Genomic DNA, 22,921 nt, shown 5'->3' with positions numbered 1-22,921 from the left:
GGCGACAATTCAGACAAGAGAACACAGCGCTAAAATGGATTTAAATAAAAAAACCTTCTTTTCCTAGTAGATATCAACAAGAAGGAGATGACAGAGTGAAACAACAGACGTGACAGAACCAGTGGCGTATCACTCAGGACTAACTTCATCACCACAGTCCAGCCCATTCACTCACCTAACGGGGATGTATAAATACCTTATACACGCTCACCCGGGTGTACGTGTTCCTCCTAGTCTGTGACATGTTTCCTGGTTGCTTAGACCCCCACCCCCAAACTGCTGATCTTGTCTGAAGGAGCGTGTTATTGGGGAGAGCCAGACAGACGGGGGTTGAGTAGAGGGGTGGGGGGGGGGTTCAGCGATGCTGCCGGAGCGTGTTCCTTTCGCCCTCTTTACCGAAAAACACCATCCCTCAGGCTCTCAAAACTCCCCGTTCCTCCTCTATGCTGCCCACAGGAGAAGGGCAGTGGCAGCCTTTGGCTCTGTCACAAAGTTTCTGAGGGGGAAATGGTGCCGATCCACCCCTCCGATGAATGGACCAGAGGAATACAGCAGAGCAAAGAAGGGTTAAGAAAAAAAAAAACAAAAAAACAGCCAGGCTCTGTCTGTTGTGAGTGCATCAGCTGAGCGGCAGCACTGCGCTGAACTAGTGTCTGCGCTGCCTTCTGTAGGAGGGAGGGGGGTGTAGGCCCAGACAGGGGAGCTAGGTCCTAAAGCCTGCAAAAACACTTCTTTCTCTAAATAAACTTGACAGTCATTATTCTCATCCATGTACTTCTAATTTGACATAATGCAGGGGTGCCGGGTTGTTTTGGGCTTCCTCTGAATCACTCTGTGTCTGCTTAAACCAGTTTAAAGCCCATTTAACATAAAAAAAGAGACAATTGTTAAAGACTGGGAAGTACTGTAAGCATTTTTCAAAACATCAGGAGGTGAACCAGTCCAGCCCAATCTGATTTCTTTCATTGTGCTTGGAAACAAAAGGCCCAGGTGATGTTCTGTAATACAGCACACTGTAAGCAAAAGCCAGCAGATTGGAATACGGGCCAATGTGATGTTGCAGCCCATCACAGAGCAAGGATTAGCTCTCTTTTATCAGCTAAATGCATGGCTGGAGCTTTTTAACCGAGTCCTCTCTATTTCTGTGTTGTCATCTTTTTGCAATGGAAGCAAACGCTGCAGGGTTTCTGTATAAAAGCCGTAGGCTTAGAGGCTGATGAGAGATGTTGGAAGAGTGTGCATTTCAGCAGCAGAACAAAAGAAACTCAGCTGTCCTCTACCAAATTATGCATCATTCATAAGGCTTCAGCAACCAAGCATGAACCAGGACCACAAAAGGTACTGTCTGTAGACTAAGAATTACAGTATACATACAGAAGGGACATACTGACTAGGGCAGTATGTATTTGAGTAGAGATTAAATCCTCAGAAATCCAAGTCACGTTGAGATAACTGTTTAAATAGACAAAATAAAGTCAAAGATTGCAGAAAGTAAGAAAGGGAGTAATAGAGTTTGGGGTGTCAGGGAACCAAAAATGAACCTCTGCATTGTCTTTGCACCCTTTATGCAAATGACAAAAGAACCAAAAGAGGGAGTGTTGGGGATATTTAGGAGGAAGTATAGAAGGGACAGCCCTTACGTCTCACTGGAGATATAATACACAACTAGTGGACAGCCAAAATCAGAGGAACTGCCCCCTTAAAGAACACAAGGACAGTGGCAAAGACAACTACATCACCGGCACAGCCAAACACCGTCTGCAGCTGCACGGGAAGGAACAGGAAGGTCGCAGAAAGAAAGCTGGCATTTAGGAATTTTACAGAAATTAGACCAAACTACATCCCAATCAGTGTGCCAGTCCAGGAGCAGCAAATCAACATCTCTTAGCAAGGTAAAGATGACTATGTTCATTAATCTCACATACATTAAAACTAATAACAAGACGAGTATGACTTGTGAAAGAGCATGTGCTAACATATTAACGAATGACAGGCCAAAATGCTAAATGCTTCTGTGTCAGTAATGAATAGGATATTGTCATAATGTCAATAAGTGATCTTAGCTACGTCACAGAAAAACTCATATAGAGCTGTAAATTTTAGCTCATTTTCCTTTGATTGAGTCAAATAGTAGTGTTTTCATTTTATATCTTATATTTATATAACAGTTTAATTTAAGTTCCTTTAACTCATGTTAAAGCTAAAGGTTAAGTCGTCAGTAATTGTATGAAAAGTGTGGTATCACACTGAATATGTTAGCCTCTCGATTGTAATGCAGCTTCACTTTAATTTCATGTGCAATATATCTTTATATCTTTATAATTTCTTAACATTTTCAAATAAATTACAACATGTACAATAAGTGCAATGGTGTTTTCCTATATTATTCCATGCAGCCTCCTTTATTCTCATAACAAACAGTCAATCATCATAAAATCAAATGGAAAGTCAGCTTCTAAATCACAAGGAACTGCTTCTTTTACCTGATTTATTTATATACACAATACATTTCTGTCTATTGCGGATTATACAAAAAGAAGTTACTCTAAAAAGTAACCTGGTTATAATAATTGTGGTCATGCATGCTAATGTTATTCAGGGGGCTCTTCCTCTTACTTTGCCATGTTTGGTGAAAAATAGGTCACTCATGCAAAACAGTGTTCATATCAGTGGTTCCAGTTTTTGTTTTTTGTTTTTCAAATTTGCATGAAACTGAATACTCTGACTGCACAGTGAACGAAACTGCTTGCAGAGCATTTATAAAAATTGTATATAGTTCTAATAAAAGTGACGTGTAAGAGCTAATTCTGTCAAATGTTGCCATCTAGTGTGTTTAAAACCTAAGGACCAAACATCGTTTACCCCAATAATCCTTTATAGACAATTTTAATATGATGAGCAACACGAATGGAGCTAAACAAACAGATATATTTTATTGTGTAAGGCCTGATGTGAATCAGAATAAATCGCAGCTTGGGTGCGGCTGTCGACCGACATGTCAACCGAATTGGACACAAAATTAGCAGGATTTTAGGTTAGTTAATTAGACGAAAATGGAGCCTAAATCACACTATTAAAACTGGATATCTGGACCCAAATTGGCTCCATAAGCAGCACAACAGCTCACTAAATATTTGTAACGGTCCCGGTCCATTAATGAGTCGCTTCACTGTGCACGAATTGGATTTGAACAAGTGGTATTAAGACCTGCTTTAGTCGCTGATATTTGGGCAGTGGGACACTCCCTGAACACATGCTAGCAAAAGTAGCTTTTAGCTTTGGTTAGCTTTCTTAAAAGAATTAACATTATAAACGAGCTTATTTTAAAATGACACAAACATGTATAGTTGTAGACAGGTGTGCGTATTTATCTTCCATTCACCTGCAATCCTTTCAAACAGCAGTGCTGGCTAACACCTACCTGGTTGTGTCCTAAAATCCGGCTAACCGCTCAGCTTCGTCCCTGACTGGCTACATCCATCCGTGTAGGTCCGAGCGGACACATCCGCCCTGTGGTGTCCGAGCTGCTGCCTGACCCTGCAGATACCGAGGAGCCCGATGAAATCATCTCACTAGAAACATGATCATATTATTATGGAACTCATCAGTAAGTTAATAATGTTTACATGCAGACGGTGACACAGATGGCAGTAACATTGACTTTGTAGTGTAAAATTATCTCATTGTCCTTTTTTTGTTTTTGCAATATATTTTTATTTAAAATATTTTAAAGAACAATCCCTCAGAAAAATGTTTTTCTTATCCAGTCAGCATACATCTGTTTTTTTATATGAAGCACTTCTGTAGGTTTATTAGGTAATATGAAATAAAGACATTAACATAATTGACATAATTACAACCTTCCTGCAAAAAAATAAAATAAAAATAAAAAAAGATTGTACAACTGAAAGACAGCAACGGACACTTAGGTTTCTTTTATCTTGATTTAAACAACACATTTATATGAAATGAGATTTATTAGATGCTTGTGAGCATCACTGTGAAAAATGGTGACCCATCAAAATATTGTCTATGAAACAAAGCCTAAAGCAGCACGTAAAGTTCTCAATACCACGACCCTCTTCTAATTCTAATAAACACGGAATAATCACGAATAAGAGGAAAAAAGTTAAAGCTGCAGAACTCGATTTTAGAGTAAAATCCAACTGGGCAATAATTCTACACTACAGCTAGATGTTTATTAATTTACAGTCCTGATGATCTGTAAATTAAACATCCAGACTGCACTGGATGAACAGCCCAGTTCCCATAATTTTTTTTCAAAACAAAAAAGTGGAGTATAAATTATACATGAGTTCATTCAAAACATGAATGGGGGAGGGGCAAGACAAAACAATAATGGTCTAACCAATCCTGTGTATATGACATTGGAAAATGTGAATGGCTTTGTTCTGCAAGTGTGTTGGCTAAACAGTTCCTCATGTGGGTACTTTCCTGAGTGTTTGGTTGTCTTAAGGGCAAGGCATGCTAGAAAAACATAATCACAAAAACACTGACTGATAGACATTAAAGTTGCACTGAAATATTACAGACAGACAATCTTTACATCTGTACATCACATCTGTACTCCATTAGAGTGAAGTTTGTGACTCTGGCAATAAACTCAGGTGCAAGAAACTCTTTTGTCTTCATGTAGCCCATGTGCTCATACAGCTTCTGAGCATCCGTCTGCACTACAGACGTGTACAGAATGACAGCCATAAAACCTCTGTCACGAGTAAAATCAGCTACTGTCCGACACAGAGCCTTAGCAATGCCCATCCCGCGGTGACTGCGGCGTACAGACATGCGTTTCAGCTCCAAGCACTCAGGCGCATTCTGAGCAGGAAGGCAACCCACAGTGCCGACCACCCGGCCGTCACTTTCAGCCACCCAAAAACACGAGTCTCTCTGCTTCAGGTAGATCTCACTAATGTTATCGAGGTCCTTCTTGAGGGACGTTTCGATGTACGCGTTGAACATGTAGACAACAGTCTGCCTGGCCCCGGCCAGGAGCAGGGTCACGGCCAGGATGGGCAGAAGGAAGGACTTCGAGCTGGTCATCAGAGCGCAGAACGTGACCATTAGTACCATTTGGGGCAGTGGCTGTTTCAGAAGGTGTGTGAAAGATGAAGGCACATGCTCGCTCATCCCCAGGGTGAAGACCTCCTTCACGGCCTCAGCATCCTCATCCCGATATTTCCGAATCTGAAAACTGGCCATGGCTCAGCCCTGCAATTCAAAACAACGAGGGTCAAAATGTGAGTAGTTAGTACTAGCAGAGACAATAAATAACTTTGAAACCTCAGTCATTCTCCTACTTTTCCCTCTTGCTAATATGATGTTGTTCTGAAGCTTGTCCCCATGTCTTTAAACTATACCCAATCTCCAAACTGATTAGATCATTGGAGGATGGTAAATTATTGAGGCCGATACAAAAGATTATACGGGATTAAAACTTCCAATGGTAACATTAGTTCATTTTCTTTACAGAACTTTTATTATAAAAAAAAATTATTTGTTTTGGTTCATACATCGGTTTTAGTTGTTGTTAAATGAGCAATAACTGGGAACACCAAACACTATTGGGCCTATTTGGAAAGGATAGACTTGTTCCTACCCACTAAATTGTCTAAAACAAAATTAAAATAAAAACTACAGTAGATACCATAATACGCAATGCTGAGCTCTAATGTAGCTTCACTTTTTTTAATAAGAAGGAGTCAATCTGATTACAGTTGTTAGTTATCAATAACTACAGTAAACTATGGCATAATCTGCATGGCAAGAGTGACATCACATCAGTCAAATCACTTATCCTAAGACCAGGTATTGTAAATAGTACCTGATGTGTCTAATTAGGTTTAGATCTCTCACAGAGAGAGAAAAAAAAAAAAGAGCTGGGCAGCGCTGGGGATCTGGGCTGGATCCTCTGCTCAAACTTCTGTAGTGTAGCCGCTTCGGCAGAGACTTCAGTGGCTGCATTGGTCCCTGTCCAAGCATCTACACTGCAGATGCCATTTACAAGCCTCCACGTGATCGTGAGCCCCACGGAGCTGCTGAGGTCTCTGCCTGGCGCAGCTGCCATTTAGCAGAGGCTTCAGCCCTGATCCTCAGCCCTGGTACCAATCCCTACCGATATGACCCTATTGCATTTTATAATATTTTGTACCCATTTCCTAGTTGTATTATAATAAAGAGGCTGCTATACTTGTATATGGTCATCATAGCACTACTAAAACAACTAATCTAATGGTCACCTAAGACTTTTGCACAGTACTTTCTTTGGTATTTCTGGACTCTAGCTTTAATTTTCAAGCTGCTGGTTAATCAATTCATGAAAACTGAAGGCAAATGTTAGGCTACGGTACTTTGAAATATATATACCAGAGGTGGCAAACAAGCAAGAAGCATGCCACAACATTAATGCCACCGCTGTTTTCCAGTGTTGTAGTGGACAGGAATCATGGGAAAAGAAGAACGACGGTCAGAACACAGTGCACTGCAGCTTGCTGTGTTTGGGGCAGTGTAACTGCAGATCAGTCAGAGCGCTAATTCTGACCCCTGTCCTCCACACAGCACCGGGTGGTACTAAAATTCTGGCTGATCAATATATATAAAACTCCAACTTTTACATGCCTGAAGAGAATTGAGTCTTACATTTTAAACAATTCATCCGGCTGCTGCAGTTCTCACTTACTTTGCGGATTAAGATTTAACATGCAAAGCATACAACTGACTCATATGTAGTCAGAAACTGCTTTCAAGGCTTGACCAATACATCGTCCTAGATGGAATATAATACACTTTGCTGTGCTGTGAACAAAGAAAAAAACCCATCTGTTTCTTTCTGGTAATGAGTAACATGACATTACAAAAATGAAATGCTAAAGTTAAGCTTGATGTAACCTGCATGGAGTGGGGACAAGTTTAAAACTGTAAAATGACTGGCCAAGTGATGGTTACAGTTGTTCAATAATTAAACTGAGGAATATTATAATATATGCATAATATACACCGGATTGGGTAACTGTCCTTTATCAAATATGGTATCGAAAATCCAGTATTAGCTGTTTCTTTTTGCAGTGACTTAAAGTGTCTTAATAGTCAGATTTCATTGATTGAAATCAAAATAATTGAAATTTAGTGAGGAGTGAGGTGAATTTAGTGAAGTGAGGAGAAGTAACTGAGTACATCTACACAAGTACTGTACAGATGTCATCAGTATGAATCAAATCAGTATAGATGTCAAGCCTGAGTTAATTGCAAGTTTTATTCAATGAGATCCAGACGTCCCCCATTTTAATACATCTCTACAAAATATCCAGGATTTCACAATAAATGAAAAAGGAAGGAAAAAAACTATAGTAGCACTATACACCACTGCATAAAACACATACCACTCACGAACAACTAACTTATGGCTGCAGACTTAAGTTAAGTTGTCATAAAGCCGTTTCACCTCCGATCACAGTGACCCTCAAACTGAACGACAGGCAAAATCAATCAGGTCACATGTGTCTGTTTTAATGATTAAACAGGAATCTTTATAATGTCTTACGATAAACCAAAATCAAGACGCACATACGCACATCTCACTGAACGTAACGTTAAACTTCAATTGTACTTATTAAAGTAGCTAGCTAGCAGTAGCATCCATGCTAATATAGCATGCCCGCAGATTTCAATGCAATTAGCTCTGAGAGTCACTGAAGGAGTGGAAAGACTCACAGTAAGAAAAACATTATACCTGTTTTATGTTAAGGTTTGAGAGTGGGGTCTAGATGAGCTGAGTGCAGCGGTGTTGCCGCAAAGTCAGTATTGTGTCATCTTACGATCCGCTGGTGAACCGTTATTACCATGAAGTTGCTGCGTTCACGGGAACCCCGTCAAAAATGGGAGAACTGCCACGCACTAATCCAGTACAGAGAATTATTTGAAGATCAATGCTCACAGGACTTTTAAAATTGACACACTAAAAATGTGTCAGACCTCCGCTATAGATTTCTGATATATCTAAATCTGAATTTGAGCTAGAGTATCACTGCTACCCCTCGGCGGATGGTAACGTATGTGATTGCCTTAATTACGAGGCAAACTGGATGCAGCTTCCGCTCACTTCCTGTTTAATCTGATTGGCTGGTGTTTTAAGGCTGAAGAGGGTCACAAATACATTACATATCTAATGTTAATCTTTACCTTGTTGTGGTGTAATATTTACCTGTCGTTTTTCAGTGCATTGCTGTAGCATTTGCAAATGAAAAATCGAAGTGTTTTCTTTGTTTAAGACCTCAAAGGTGGATATTAATTCAAATAAAATACTAACAGATTTACATAAAATGTTGTCAATCATTTTGCAACACAACAGGATCAGATTTATCTGTTACCCGTTGAAGAGGTTTTAATCCTCGGGTTGGCCTGGAAGTTTAAATTACATACTACATTATCCTTTTTTAATCAACAACTCTCTGAAAGAATGCTCATGAATTGAATTTTGTTCCAAGAAGTTTGTATTAGTGTCAAATAGGTGTATATAATAAACTGATGATTAGTGTTCATACAGACACAAAATTGTACCTGCATGACTTTGAAAAGAGCCAGGGAGGTCATAGATCATAGAGGAAAAGCCCTGTGCAATAACAGTCAAAACAATAACTGTTGTCACCATAACACAGCTTACAGTGGTCTATTTACAATACAGCATCACTGAAGTCCAATAAACTTCACATACAAGAAATTAAGCATGAAAAAATAATTTATTGTTTCCTTAAATTTGACTGAATTAAAATTTTAAATTAAAATGTAAATTTAAACTTTAAATGTCATACATCAAATGATTGTACAGATTTTCCTTTTCCTGGAGTAAACATTCCACTACATTGATAATCCAAACATACCGTGTAGAAGCACTATTCATCCTTTAAACAAGTTTTGTTTGTGCAAAACATTCACTTTACATTCACTTTCCTGGCCAGCAGAGTACAGTAAGTTGAGAGCAGAAACAGAAGCAGCTTTTAAGGGTTTGATTCCGTTTCCATTTTGTGTTCCTCTTTCTCCTTCTTCTAGCCCAGGTTGATGTCTCCTGCAAAAATGGTGATGAGTAGTATGATAGCGAACCCTGTGAGCAGCCCTGCATTCTGGATTAAGAAGAAGACAATCTTGGTGGAAGTTCGTTGCTGCCCGCGTGCTATGCTCTCCATCTCTGGAAACTGATGAAGAGTAAGAATCATATATATGCCTCATACACAATCCAAACAGATACTGCTCTGTATGTACAGCAAGCAAAGTAATGTGATGTCTTAAGAGAAAAACAGGAGGACTGGGTCTATATTTGTCCCGTGCAACTGCTAATATCAGATAAGAGTTCAAACGGAGTCATATCTTATGAAACTTGATAAGAGTGTTGCTATACAGGATTCCTATTGCAGCAAATTCCATGAGGATACCAAAAACAGCCATAAACAAATCCCAGAGAATGAGCAGTAATTCCATTGTACACCCTCCTAATAATTACTATCAAGACAAAAAGTTGCAGTATTTTATTGACTTATTTTAAACCAGCAGTCACCAGCAGTTATTTTGGCCACTTCAGGGCACCACATCAAACACATTCAAATTCACACCTACGGGCAATTTAGAGTCATGACCTCCAAATGCTGTTTTTTTTTTTTTTTTCACACTATCCTTAGGTAAGGTAACCTACAGTAACTCACCATGTCTGCCAGTGCAATGTACAGGAACATCCCCCCTGCGATTGCGAAGATTACATTGGGGGCAAAGTTGCTCCCGAGCAGGATCCCAAACACCAGGCCGACGTAACACGACACTGCTGAGAGCAGGTTGAAGAAAATGGCTTGTGGAATGCTCATACCAGAGTTCAGCAGGATCACAAAGTCACCTGCAGAGGGAACAATAGACGACATTGATACACCAATGAGAACAGAGTTGACAGGCAGATTGAACTTTACATTACAAGCACTAAGTTGTTGATTTGTGGTATTTTGCTCTTTGTTTTTAACTATTCAAGACTAAACAAGACCCAGAATTGTCCTACCTGTGTGCTTTGCTACTATTGCTTCCAGCAAGAAATAAAATGAGCACAAAGCAATGTGTAACGGGAGGTGAAATTTAGTGAAACTAAAATATTTGTTATTTCTATAATGTTTCTATACAAAAGGTGCAATCATCAGAGCAAACACTGATGATTAAGTGTTTGACAGGACTGACAGCCTTTTAACTTTAGAGACACAAATGTGAAGACAAAATGTGCCTTGAGGATATATTTTTTAGTGTAATTCTGCAGCTTGTCCGTAGAGGTCGATAAAGGTCATAAATTCTTAATACCTTTGGCTAAAAAGCTAGAATCTGCTTTAAACCTTTTTAAAAAATTTTTTACCGGTTTCCTTTCCTCTTAAGTAGCTGTATGACTGGAAAACTCATTTTATTCAACCCAGTGAAACAGTATCCTGGATAGACTGTATATTATACATCAGATTGTTCTACATTTTTAATAAAGTGAAATGATTTTCAGATTTATTCATATATATTTACAGTAGTGCAAAACATTAAATCCCAAGACGGCATGTTCAATAGCTGCATCACAGCAATTTGTGCAATTTAAACACCTTTTATATGTTATCTTTGGGATCTTTGGGATCTTTGTATTTCAAATAAAACAGAACGAGTTTCTAATGATTGACATGGGGTTGAGGAGGTTAAATAAAGGATATTTTGTCTTTACTTCCCACTCACCCAGCTCATGGGGAAACTCCTCACATACTATTGCAGTGGATGTACTAAACCCGGCCAGTATTGACACAGTGAACGAGGCGCCAATGGCCAGACCATCGATAAAGTTGTGCAGCGCGTCGCTCAGACTTATCATCCACGCCACTGTCTTGATGCTAGCGATCTGCTGCCCTCGCAGCCAGTGGCACATCACACCAGAGGTGTGGACATCCTGGAAGAGCAACGAGTCAGGTTAAAGGCAGCACGCTCCTGTTTGATCATACAAAAGACTGATGTGCAAACAATGACATAAGTGGGTTTTGTGAGCGGCAAAGATAACACATAGTCATCCCTCTGTGTTTGAAACCCAAAGTTCACTCAGAAAATAAAGAACAAAGTTGAACATTTCACTTTTGGCCCCTTGTGAAAGTATTTCCTCTGTCAAAATGACACTACTGTTCCCATATTTAGAAAAAAAACTTTCTCAGGTATATGACTAATTTATATATAGAACACACTGTTTGGGTGTTTCAGCTCATATGTTTTTCATGTTTTGTTGTACTGTATGATTATTTATTACTTGGCCTTTGTTTTGGGTATAATTCACACTACATATATGCAACAGCGTCCCATTCGCCCTGAAAGATGGTTCCTTCCTCATTCAGGGTTTCTGATTCTCTGTCTGAGGATGAGGTTGCCGTGGTGCAGGCAAAACTTCGTCTTTGACAACAGGTAGCGTTTTTTCATTTGACATGATTTCACAACATTGACGTTCACATTTATATTGATGTCCCCTTAAACTTCCACTTCGCACAGCACAACTAAAACTGACTTGCCTTTGATTTGACGTATTTGTATTTTTACTACTGTACTGTATTTTGTATCTGTCCTATCAGAGTACAAGAAGCAGTGTAAAACAGTCAGAGACTTCATATTACAATTAAAAAACAACTTTGCCAGAGGTGAAGAAAATGTGTAATAGTGAATGTGTTTCTCAATAGCAAATAAAAATTTTGGCATCGCAATCTCAAAGTTGTTATTCTTTATACTGTGGGGGACATAAATGCCTGTACCTAACAATGCTGTAATATATACAATAGTGCTTGAGATATTCAACACAAAACCTCATGGTGGCACTAGAGGTATCTGCCAGGTTGTCAAGGCAGAGTGGCTCATCTTCTGGAGACCACGAATATCTGCACAAAACTGACTATACACAGTCATGTCACTAGCAAGACAAAAATAACGACGAAATCTAACAGACTAGAGCATTAACTCGTGAAAGCAGGTCCATCCTGGGTCGACAAAATCTCAAACATAGACATTAAACGACTAGAGGAAGTTTTTGCTAAATGGATGAGCAGCATTGCAACAGAACTCTTCAATTACAAATATAATGGCACAAGTGTTGTTAATGGGAAACCAGAGAAGAGCCGGGCACCAACAGAGCATTTGGGACTTGATTGAAGTTACTCTGCAGTGACAAACCTCTCCTTTTATCAGCCAAACAACGGGCCTTTATGCTTGAGTCAGAGAATTCCAGCTTTTACCAAGAGGAGAAAGATCAGAGGACTTCGGCTTGGTTTCACTACTTGATCCCTCTGTGTCACTGTGTGTGTTTGTTTAGTGTTTTCCTCCATTCAAAGCCAGACTCCTCCATATGACACTAGAGATTTCAGTATTTTAACATTGCTCTATTTAATGCAAAGTTATTTAAGAAATGTTTGATGTCTGTTTCTTTTTCTTTTATTATTATTTTGTTCAACTGAAATATTTTCAGTTACACTTTGCTGCAGGGATTTTGTTGTTTTGGATTTAAGTCAGAGGACATGCCAGGTCAAGCACTTTTTTAAAAAAGGTATGCGTTTATTCGAATGAACTTGGGATCATCATCGTGTTGGAAAATGCCTTTTTATTTTGCCCAGGTTTCATTCGGTGAATACGTTTAAGAACTTGCATTCACAGTGCATCTGTATCTGCACCCATGCAGGGATTCTTCTCCTCATGATTCATTCATGAAGTGGTCCTGACCATGTCCATGAAAAAGTGATTTATTATGGTTTAATTTGACCAAAGAATTATATTCATAACGCTTAAATGTGTGTGAATTAGAAGTTTGATATTGCAGTTAAAGCCGTTTGATTGCATTTGATTTTATTAAAACAATTGTCAGATCAGTCACTAAAATGCTGCACAGTGACGTGTCTGTGAGGGCCGTTATTAGTAGCATGGTTCCTCCTATACCTGGCAACAACTGCTGCAACCGTCTGATGCTCTTGTAACCTTTCCTATCTTAATGGTATCTTGGTATCTTAATTGTTTAAGTGGAGCCAGACAGAGACACTCTGTAGAAGGTGAAGGGTGGAGCTAAATCAAAGAAGTTTAAGTAAGTCACAACTGGTTGTTTCCCCACTTCGAACTCAACTAAACTCAACATTGTGGTGTATGTGCCTAAACTTAACCAAGTAGATTTTGCATCTAAAACTTAAAAGGTTGTGGCTCCATGTTTAATATATTAATATAAAAGAATAGAATATTTTCCACCATTCGCTCGGACAAAGGGTGGGGGCTATCTTTCACAATTCTCCTCGGTATCTTTATAGGTCTTTCTGCGTGTTCATCATCCATAGATTTTTGTTTTTACAGTTTAGGTGACCAAACCCAAGAGAGATACTGAATGTAAGAACAGACTGAACCAGCCTGATATACATTACTTTTGTACTTTTTTTTCTGAACAACAACGCTGCAGAGTTTATGACGTATATTCATTGTCAGCATTATTGAGCAAGTTCCAACTACAGTTTCAACTCATTGACCTTCAAGTGAAACTGGTTATACTTTTATGTCTTGTTTAGTACAGATAATCAATTCTTTCGACTCTGTCGCATTAATTTTTAACTGGCTGGCATGGCACCATGTTTCCAAAGCTTTAGCGTTGGCCACACTACCACACCTAAAGGCTCTGTTATAAATGTCTAAGCGGTACCATATCATCAGCGTACTTGAAGAACTTACAGCACTGTTCATAATCATAAAGGCATTTGCTTTCTATCAGCTCATCTGACAAATTTCCACTGGACTGTGTACAGCAGGAAATTATATCCATAAAGCCGGATCATTTCCATTTAAATCACATGTCGTATTAGATGCGTACGGTATAAATTTTTATTGTGTTAAAAGTTGAGAGGAGTCCTTAGAGAGTCCTCACTGCATCATATGCACCTTGACTGACACATTGACACATAGCAAACTCGAAAACAGTTGATGATTTCCATAATTTTGATACAGTGCATGTGTTTAAAACAGTGGTGAATACCCCATTTAGTTGGTAGTGACATACTTTAAGAACAGGGGCCTTCAACCCATCCAGGCCAGTGGCTCTCCTGGGCTTTAGTTTAGAGAGAGCAACAATTTCATTATTCTCTGTAACAACTGGTTTCTTTGTGTCTATATTTTGGCATATGACACCAAATATTTCCCTTTCATTCACTATATAAAATCTACAAAAGAATTGACTCCATGTATTGACAGATTTTAATTATGGCACTGTCCTCTTTTTTTAAACTAATCTGCCCATTAATGTATTGAAATGCAATCTTTCTCTCAAGTTTACTTTATAGTCTGAAGAGCCTCCGTTTTCCTCTTTTACCTGTAGTTCCATTCATTTAAAGCACTTCTCAGCTCTTGTGACATCCAGGACTTAATAAGATGTGGCAGCATCTGTAAGCTTATTGAAGTTCAAACAACATTCAAATAAAAATGTCCTAGAGTCATTTCTTATCTCTGTCCCGTTTGTTTGGGAACAGGTTTTGCTCTCTTTGCCACCACCTTGTATAGAGGCACCACGTTAATGATGTTGTGGTTGGGTTTCTTAAGGAGCGATCGACATGCTGTTTTGAAAGCATGTTTGATGTTTTCGTGACAGCCATCAAGAGTCCGTGATAATGGTGTGGGGCAGTTCACATATTGCTGAAGCGTGGGCAGGTATTCAGACAAGAATCCCATAATCCTTTTCTCAGAACTGTTCCCTTACACAAAACTGAGTGGCCCAGCTGCTGTCAACAAAACATACACAAGCCACCTCCTTTGGATAATAAGCTGCACTTTTCTAATCTTATTGTTGTGTATGCTGGTGAGCTGGGACTTGCGTGATCTTTAAGCCATGTTTCTGTGAGGCAAACCTGGTTACTTTGTAATAACAGGCATGTTTAGCTCAAAACGTTCATCCATTGTATTGCTTAAGGAGAGATATCGATTCAAGTGATGGCAGGCAGAGGAAATTAGGGAGTCTATGTGTCACTCCTCCCTTGCAGCCCTGCTTTTCCCTCTACTTCTTTTGTCAATCTATCCATCTGCTGGGCCCCCAGAACACAACAACTTGTGAACCTGCTGACCTACTGTCAGGGGAAAGCCACCTACTGATCCAGAATTATGGGATAAGAAGAACTGATAGTGCTTTTATTATAGCCAATGTAACCGGTTTGTTTTTAATTATACAGAAGTAGATCAAATACTTGACACTTTAGCAAGAAAATTATTTTTAGACAGTAAGCAGCAATTATTGCTGCTAAAAATTGTGTTAAATTAATACAGAGTATACATCTAACACTCTCAGAGTTAATTTAGAGTTACTTTCACTTGAGATTGTGCTGTGCTCAGCTTTAAATCATTAAACATTTTAGTGATATTGCACAAGGACTTGCTCCATGGTGCTGCAAATTGGAACTCACACCATAATTACTGATAAGATATTGGAAATGCAGCGGTAATTACCGGTCAATAACCGGTCGGTGTGTGTCTAAGATTGTAGAATGTGGTGGACAGCAAAACACTATAAATCACACATTGACTTGTGGGTAGATTTCAGCACACCCTCACCTTTTTTTTCACAAGCTTGCATTAAGACTGACCTGAGCTAATCAGTAGATAAAACACAATTGAGCACAAGGTTGATTACTGTGCAGGTTAATGTGACGTCCCCAGATAGAGTTGATCAATACCATGAGGCCAACGTCAATGGAAAACAAATAATGATTCTGCTTATTTCAGCATAGATCACACTGTATATTGTACTTTTTTATTACCTGAGAAAGTGACATGATTGAATGTGGACGTTCTGGGTTGCTCCTGTCAGCTGCAATGGTGGTGATGTTGGTCAGGATGATGGAGTTATTTTTCCCCGGTATGTCTCCGTTGTGTACGTCATTTTCTTGCGGTGCTTCAGCAGGAGTGAAGTGGCTGTGGCCAGGCTGAGGAGCAAAAACACACAACATAAATTAAATACTTATAGTTTTATTTCTAGTTTTGAACAAACACGCGAAACACTCCCACACACTGTCCCATTAGGCAAAAATTGATTTACAATATTTCAGTTTTACCATCATCATTTCATTAGTTCTCTGGGTAACTATTATACCAATATACACAATAGCTATCCTCAATTATCCAAACAGAGAAAATCAAATGAGTGATGTGTATAACCCGTGTACAACCTTAACTGAACTCATTTTTAAAAATGAGCTAAAGCTAAATAAGCACATACAATACAATGTCCAAACTCAATTATAGAAATCTTACAATATTTAAAGCCTTTAAAAATGTTTTGGGTGAACCCCTAACAGCCCATTCCCGTCCCCAGCTGTGCAGTGTCGGCCCAAGCCCGTCAGAAATTGGGGAGGGTTTTGTCAGGAAGGGTGCAAAAACTGATAAACCAAAAGAAGCCGCAAAGAAAACTTTTGTCTCTGATGGATGTGCAGAGTTTCATGAAATTTATTATGATATCGAACAAAAAGAAAAAAACAACGAGTAAACTAAGTCAAAAAATTTTATATCTGATTTCATCTTAATAAATGTTAATTTCCAAACTGTAGTTCAGGGCATATGATTGAATTCACTGTATTTGCACAAGCAGTTTAACCCTGTTAGCCTAGAATAAGGTAGAAATCATTAACCCTGAAGTCAAAATGTGTTGTATCAGTATTTGAGCATGAACCAAAATATTGCAGAAATTAAAATCTTGACCTGAAGGTGGTGGTAGTTAATAAGGAATCACCGAAGTTATATGAGTTTATTGCCAACCCCTTCTGTAGTTGAGCGGGCATGTGGGTCAACATGACAGTTGCCAATTGCTTGGTGAAAGGCACATTCCATGTGCAGAGCCGAAATGATGAAAACATATACATTTTTAAACAACAACAACAAAAAAACGTAAATTAGAAAGAACACAAAGTTGGACAATAACGTGGCTTTCCCTTCCTTAGCTTTGTGAGGCCTGTTATAGTTTTTAATTTATCAGCTTTTTATAAACGTTATTCAGTTTAAACGTTTGTGGTTCCCTTGCCATCATTTAGCCTATGAACATATTATGTTTTCTAGTCCCAATAAATTTTTATCGTGTCCCAGACCACAGAGGTGAAGGAAGCTGACTCACTGACAGCAGTGCATATACTGTTATCTTACCTCACTTTCTACTCGCAGAGCTATTTTCAGAATCTTCTCTATGAAGAACAGAAGATAAAACCCTCCAAATATTCCAACTGCGTTCTTCACATAGTTATCTGCTTTGGGATCAAATCCCAGGGCCTGTGGATAAACAGCAGGATGTCAGTGATCCACAGTGATCCAGATTTTCTCTTTGTGTTTTACTTATTGTGACTGTGTGATTGGCCCCCCGAGTTCCACCAGTTACAAACCTCAGGTATGAGCTGAAGTACAGCGTTGGAGAACAGTGTCCCGATGGCCAGGCCGATGAAGTAGGTCAGCACTTTGGGGAAATAAGGTTTCTTGGTAAAGGGGATCAGCAGGAGACCGAGCAGAGACGCCAGGTTGATCACAGTAACAGCCAGGAACCCGTAACCCCAAACTGGCAGGAAAGAAACGATTAACAGTTGTTTATCAGTAGTCAACATTATTCTTGTGGAGGTTCTTTTTTTTTTCTCATTTAATGACATCGGTTGTGGTGTTTCTGTCCTCCAACATCATCTGACTTGGATTTGATTAAAGTTGGTTTTATTTATATCAGAAAAACACTGCTGTCATATTTTGTGCTCGATTCATTTGGATTTGATCTCAGAGTAATGAGTTTAATGCAAATGTACAAACTTTCTTTAATTAACCGCATGCTACATCACTGCAGAGGACTGAAGCACATGCATTCATACCTTAGTAAAGTAAGTAGATTTATGTAAGTACAGTTTTGAGACATGTCTACTTTCTTAGTAGGTCTGCTCTCTGCTGCTTAATGCTTCAACTACTTTTACTGAACTGCGATCGATAACTATAGATACTTTCACTTCACTTCGATAAAACAAAATACAGTATAGGATCACAAAAATGTATTGATTGCCAAGGTGAAATTGACAAGCTACCCAGGAGTACGTAAAGTAAATTTTAAAAAACAAATTAATGTCATTACAATTTGTTATGTTATAAGCTGCAACATTAAAGTGATAAACACATGCATATATTTATCATCCAATAGTATCATATTATTAAGGTAAAATCATTCATTCTTATTAAACTACTTTTACTTTTGGAAGTTAATTCATACTTTGTATTTTTTCACCTAATTCTCTACATTACGCTACAAAGCAGGACGTCTTTTAACTGAGTATTTCTGTATTGTAGTATTGGTACTTTTACTTTACTGAGAACATGCATGTAAGATGCTGCACATTTACACTAGTTACTGGCAAGAGAAGAATTCTGTTCAGTGGGACCAGTGGAGGAAACAGCATGAATCAAGAACATCACACTGGACAACAGTCACAGTTGGTTGTAACGTCAACAGCTCTGGAGAAAAGTGACGTAAAACTCTGTGAGTCAACTCGGGACAGTTTGGAGGACCACGGCTCCACCACAAGCGATGACTGAGTTTTTGCTTCGCTAAAATGAGTTAATAGTGGCCCGGAAATGCTTCAAGACAGTGGGTGAGGACACGAGGCCTTTTAGGTCCAGACTCAAACATGAGGAGCCCGAAATGTTGAGTAGAGTATGAATCTTTGTCACTAAGTCTCCACTACCACAATGAATTCTTTACTAAAGTTAAAGCACAAAGTACATGCTTTAAACACAAAAGTATAAATACTAAGAACCTTCTTTGGGTTTCAATGTGACCGACTTACTGATAGGAAACTGTATTTTCAGTATAAAAGTATTTTCAACACTACTGATAACATGAATGTACAAGTTTACTCCAAATTTGTTCCACGTGTCTCATAAATAAAGATTGTGCAGAAGTCTTAAATGTTCACGTCTTGTTATTTCATGTACAGATTAAAAAAGAAAATCAGTTGAAAGGCCTGATTATTACTCACTTGAAAAAGAAAATTAACTAATATAAATTTAAGTTTTGTATTCAGCATTTTACCGTCAAGTTGGCAGCAATATAAAAGCAAATGTTGGGGGATATGCAGGAAATGCAATCTTTTACTCCGAACTGCTTCCATATTTGTAATGCAAACTGCAGACACATGTTCAAACATGTAAAACATTAAAAAATTAAAACATTTATATAATGTAATTAGTTCATTATAATGCATTTTCTTTTAAGAAATTTCATCTACCAACAAATCCATAAATTCTTAATTTATATTGGAGACATAAAATAAAAGTATGTGTATGTTTCAATTGTGGACTATAAAAGCCACAGAAATGTGTATAATTTCACAGCTCTGCAGCCTTTTTCCTTTTATAAAGAAGCTGAGTACACCAAAAACATAAAATGACCAAAAAGAAGACTTTCATTTTTTTGCCAGGAATGTCCACATATCAATTTTATTGATTTCCCCAACAGTTCACACTGAGATTGCGTTATCTTTGTGACGTGACGTCAGCGTGTGTCTGACAGGACAAATGTGTGTGTAGTTACCGTTCATGTGACTAATCGGCTTAACTTCATCAACCACATTTGACTTCATGTAGTAACCACTCCGGTGTTTCTCAACATGGGGCTTTTGTGTTTATAGCTTTTCATTTTCTGCGAAGACCATGGGGGTTTCTGTGGTTTTATTAATCACAGAGGAGATTTGTAGAGTTTCCTCTTTACATAAAACTACTGAAATGTGATAAGAAATACAATTAATTAATGACTGAATGGACTAATTAAAGTGTAAAACTAAAACCACTACTATGAGACTAAATAGTACAAACTAAAGATGACTACTAACAGTTATACTAATGAATATACACTGCAGAAAAGTAGCTGGAGTACTGTGCCAGAGTACTCAACAAGTACCCATGGATGGATTTTGAGAAAATGGGCCAATGGGCCCAGACAGGGAAAATGGGGCCATCATCCTTTCATTTTATTTGAGCCTGTTTGTGGTCATGTGACTTGTTTTTTTTTTATTTTGTGTTTGTTTTTGGTCATTTTGTTTCTTTAAAAGAGGTTTAGGTGGTCATTCAACATCTTTGTGTGGTGGTTGTGCATTTCTTGTGGCCATTTTGTGTCTTTACTAATCTCTGAGCTCTGTCAAACAATAAATAAATACAGGAATCTCAGAGGCTCTGCCCGATAGGTCCCCTAAAATCCTTTGAGGGGATTTCCATTTTCTACTACTTAATCCATTGAGTTCACCACAATTTCGAGGAAAATACACGTTTACTCCATTTCATTTATGTGATCAATGCAGTTACTAGTAATTTTTTAAAGGTACAGTATCATTCTATGACTGCAGTATAATACAATAATATCATTTACACTGACATAAAATACAGATATTTTGAGCTAATCACATGCTTTTGTATTTTTATTTTCGGAACATTTTAAATGCGAGCTTTTTACTTGCAACATAATATTTCTACACAGTGGTATTGCATCTTTTACTTAAGTAAATTATTATTCATTATTAAGTGCTTCATCCACCACTGCTGCAAAATTGCAGTAATATAATATGTAATAAGATACTACACATGAATATTCTGAGTTAACCAGGCAGATGCATAGATGTTAAACAGAATTAAATGTACAATAAATGTATGAGTATGTATATTTCATGAACAGTTACAGTTTATATAGGGCACAGATGATACATTATTAATAATGTCTAATGGAGGATAAAAAGACCAAATTAATGTCACATCTTTATCCTGGTCAGCGTGTCTGTCTTCTCACAAGGAAAATCTCTCTTTTCAACGAAGAGCCGAATTATTGAAAATATAAGAGACAAAAGGAAAAGCTCCCACAAAGCTCTGATCCTTGATCTGATCCTTTGACCTTACAGGTGAATGAAGGACGCCACACATCCGCTTGTATTTTTCGGGGCCCACAAGCCAAAAATTATTAGCCCACACTGGCTTTAAGAAGCAGCCTTCATTTACAGAACTGTCCCACAAAATAAACTCACAACATTTGTTTCACTGCGGATAAAAACACCACCAGACCCACTTCAGGCAAACAAACCCTCGTGAACCGGGAATTATTTGAGTTGCAGCTGGGACTCGACAAATAAACCAGGGATGCACACAGCAGTCGGGATGAAGCAACTCACCAGTGTAGTGAAGAGGCGGTAGGTTCTCGGGGGCTGTGTAGGGGCAGGAGGGCAGCAGCACCTGGGTCAACACAGCGGGACAGATCCTGCCCAGATGTTCCACAGTCAGCTGGCTGACATTACTGAACCCGAAGTGGGACAAGATCTGATCCGCTGAGGGACACTGTACGTCAGAAAGACATTATTAGACAGATTCTTCTAATTAAGTTTGAATCTATAAAATCCTCTAATATTTTATGAACTGTATTGCATCTTTATGAATACAAAGTACTACATGAATAAAGATGTAATAACTCTTGTTGGCAACGGAGGATCCATTAATGACATGAAAGTCCAATACTAGGACAGTGTTTTTTAGGAATTAATGACTGTGTCTATACCTTTACAATGTCAAAAGTATATTTGATTAAATAGTTGGAATGAAGAAAATCTAATTAAAACTCATCCACCGGTAAGACCACATACTACATGAGATCATTTATTCAACTTATTAAATTATTATTAATACATTTGTTTAGAAATAAATGACATTTGTCATCCTCACCTCTTGTTTTCCCAGTGGATTTTCCTCAGTTTTTGACTCAGCTCTTCTGGCTGAGATTAACAGCAGTAGATCGTGCAGATTGTCCATTGATATCGAATCATTTCCACCATAATAGTGTAAAATATTCTCCAGAAACCCATGTCCATCCTGTACAATAACATCTAGACTCTGGGATGTTGTGCCAAAAGCCAAAAGGCACATAATAAAGCATCTAGAGTTAAACATCTCTAGTTTTTAAGTGTTCACTTTCTTCAGTAAATAACTCTGCGTCCTCTGCTCTTCTGAAACATTTTATTCAAAATTCACCTTTTCTGAGGAGCTTTACACAGTCCTGGGTCAGGTCCATGGCACAGCCCGGAGCAGAAATCAGTATTTTGGGTTTAAAGGTTGCAGATCTTTGGGAGCAGTAGTTCCTCCTGATGTGCTCTGGGTGATCTGCTGGGACAGTATGAGGTTAGATCACGTTCAAAGATCAGTTATGGACGAAAAAAAAAAAGGAGACCAACAGCATGCACTCACTGTTTGAATGCTTTCCTTTGTGACCCACATTCTTCAGTTGGTATGCAACGTACACACACAACAGAGAGAGAGAGAAACACACACACTACTACAGTCCAAAGTGTGTCCTTGTGTGCGTAGGTGGTCCCTGGTGAGTTTAAAGGTCCCATCACCCCCTAGTGGCCGCAGATGGTCACTGTAGGACACAGCAATAATGTTTACTCCAACTGCAGGAGAAAGTGTTCCGATCATTCACTATCAAAAGAATATAATAATAAAAATAATAATAAATCACTGCAGTGATTTTTCTGGTCACCACACATACAAAATACAAGATATGTAAAAACTCATGACACAACAGCAGTAACATAATAAGCACTGAGTGTGCTCGGTAAATGCATTTTTGTAAAAAGTGTGAATACTGGCCCGTTCATGTGAGGCAGCTTGTTCCATTCAGAGGATGTGCATGTGTGTGTGCACATATGTAAAATCTCCATATGTATTTGGTGTAGATGTTGCCGGTGGTCAGAAATGAAGTAAAACTGCTTAAATGTATTGAAAACCCAACAAATCTCTTTTGAGCCAGCACTAAGGCGGCGGTGGAGAGGAAACCTCTGTCAGAATCAGGTTCAGGATGGGAAACATGTAGTAATGGGACATT

The 22,921-nt window shown here is 38.5% G+C and overlaps 3 protein-coding genes across 10 annotated transcripts in view; all 3 read right to left on the bottom strand.

The window, feature by feature from the left end:
- dctn1b (dynactin 1b) overlaps positions 1 to 3,567 on the bottom strand; it is a 39,739-nt gene extending 36,172 nt beyond the window's left edge. For 4 of the 7 annotated variants that reach the window (XM_067479734.1, XM_067479736.1, XM_067479737.1 and 1 more), the window contains exon 1: positions 197 to 628. In XM_067479734.1, the coding sequence (XP_067335835.1) occupies positions 197 to 244 (48 nt within the window). In that variant the 5' untranslated portion in view covers positions 245 to 628. Of the gene's footprint in view, positions 1 to 196; positions 630 to 3,421 lie in introns of those variants that run through there. The other 3 variants (XM_067479740.1, XM_067479742.1, XM_067479735.1) reach the window with 3 other exon arrangements.
- Positions 3,568 to 4,088: 521 nt separating this feature from the next.
- Positions 4,089 to 8,598, bottom strand: nat8 (N-acetyltransferase 8). The gene is made up of 2 exons (XM_067479760.1): positions 7,751 to 8,598; positions 4,089 to 5,232 (listed from the first exon to the last, which is right to left on the bottom strand). Exon 2 carries the CDS (start codon positions 5,221 to 5,223, stop codon positions 4,564 to 4,566), a length of 660 nt encoding a protein of 219 aa, XP_067335861.1. The 5' UTR covers positions 5,224 to 5,232; positions 7,751 to 8,598; the 3' UTR covers positions 4,089 to 4,563.
- Positions 8,599 to 8,737: 139 nt separating this feature from the next.
- On the bottom strand, positions 8,738 to 22,275 carry slc39a8 (solute carrier family 39 member 8). 2 transcript variants are annotated; one of them, XM_067479754.1, is made up of 8 exons: positions 21,763 to 22,275; positions 21,219 to 21,381; positions 17,421 to 17,590; positions 17,188 to 17,310; positions 15,813 to 15,977; positions 10,753 to 10,960; positions 9,714 to 9,898; positions 8,738 to 9,209 (listed from the first exon to the last, which is right to left on the bottom strand). In XM_067479754.1, the coding sequence occupies exons 1-8, from the start codon at positions 21,985 to 21,987 to the stop codon at positions 9,063 to 9,065; spliced, it is 1,386 nt and encodes a 461-aa protein (XP_067335855.1). In that variant the 5' UTR covers positions 21,988 to 22,275; the 3' UTR covers positions 8,738 to 9,062. The 2 variants fall into 2 exon arrangements, with proteins under 2 accessions (XP_067335855.1, XP_067335856.1); XM_067479755.1 differs by lacking the exon at positions 17,188 to 17,310.
- Between the last annotated feature and the right edge of the window lie 646 nt (positions 22,276 to 22,921).

Source organism: Channa argus, chromosome 16 (assembly GCF_033026475.1).
Source record: "Channa argus isolate prfri chromosome 16, Channa argus male v1.0, whole genome shotgun sequence".
Classification (NCBI taxonomy): Eukaryota; Metazoa; Chordata; class Actinopteri; order Anabantiformes; family Channidae; genus Channa; species Channa argus.
The sequence above is the reverse complement of the archived record's forward strand: the minus strand, read 5'-3'. Positions and strand labels throughout refer to the sequence as shown.

Excerpts from the sequence above, each read along its gene's own strand:
- slc39a8 (XM_067479754.1), bottom strand. The coding sequence starts at position 21,987 with ATGTTTAACTCTAGATGCTTTATTATGTGCCTTTTGGCTTTTGGCACA. Across the intron at positions 15,978-17,187 it reads CTCTGCGAGTAGAAAGTGAG|CCTGGCCACAGCCACTTCAC; the intron begins GTAAGATAACAG and ends TTTGCTCCTCAG. Across the intron at positions 9,210-9,713 it reads ACATTGCACTGGCAGACATG|TTTCCAGAGATGGAGAGCAT; the intron begins GTGAGTTACTGT and ends ACTCTTCATCAG.
- nat8 (XM_067479760.1), bottom strand. The coding sequence starts at position 5,223 with ATGGCCAGTTTTCAGATTCGGAAATATCGGGATGAGGATGCTGAGGCC.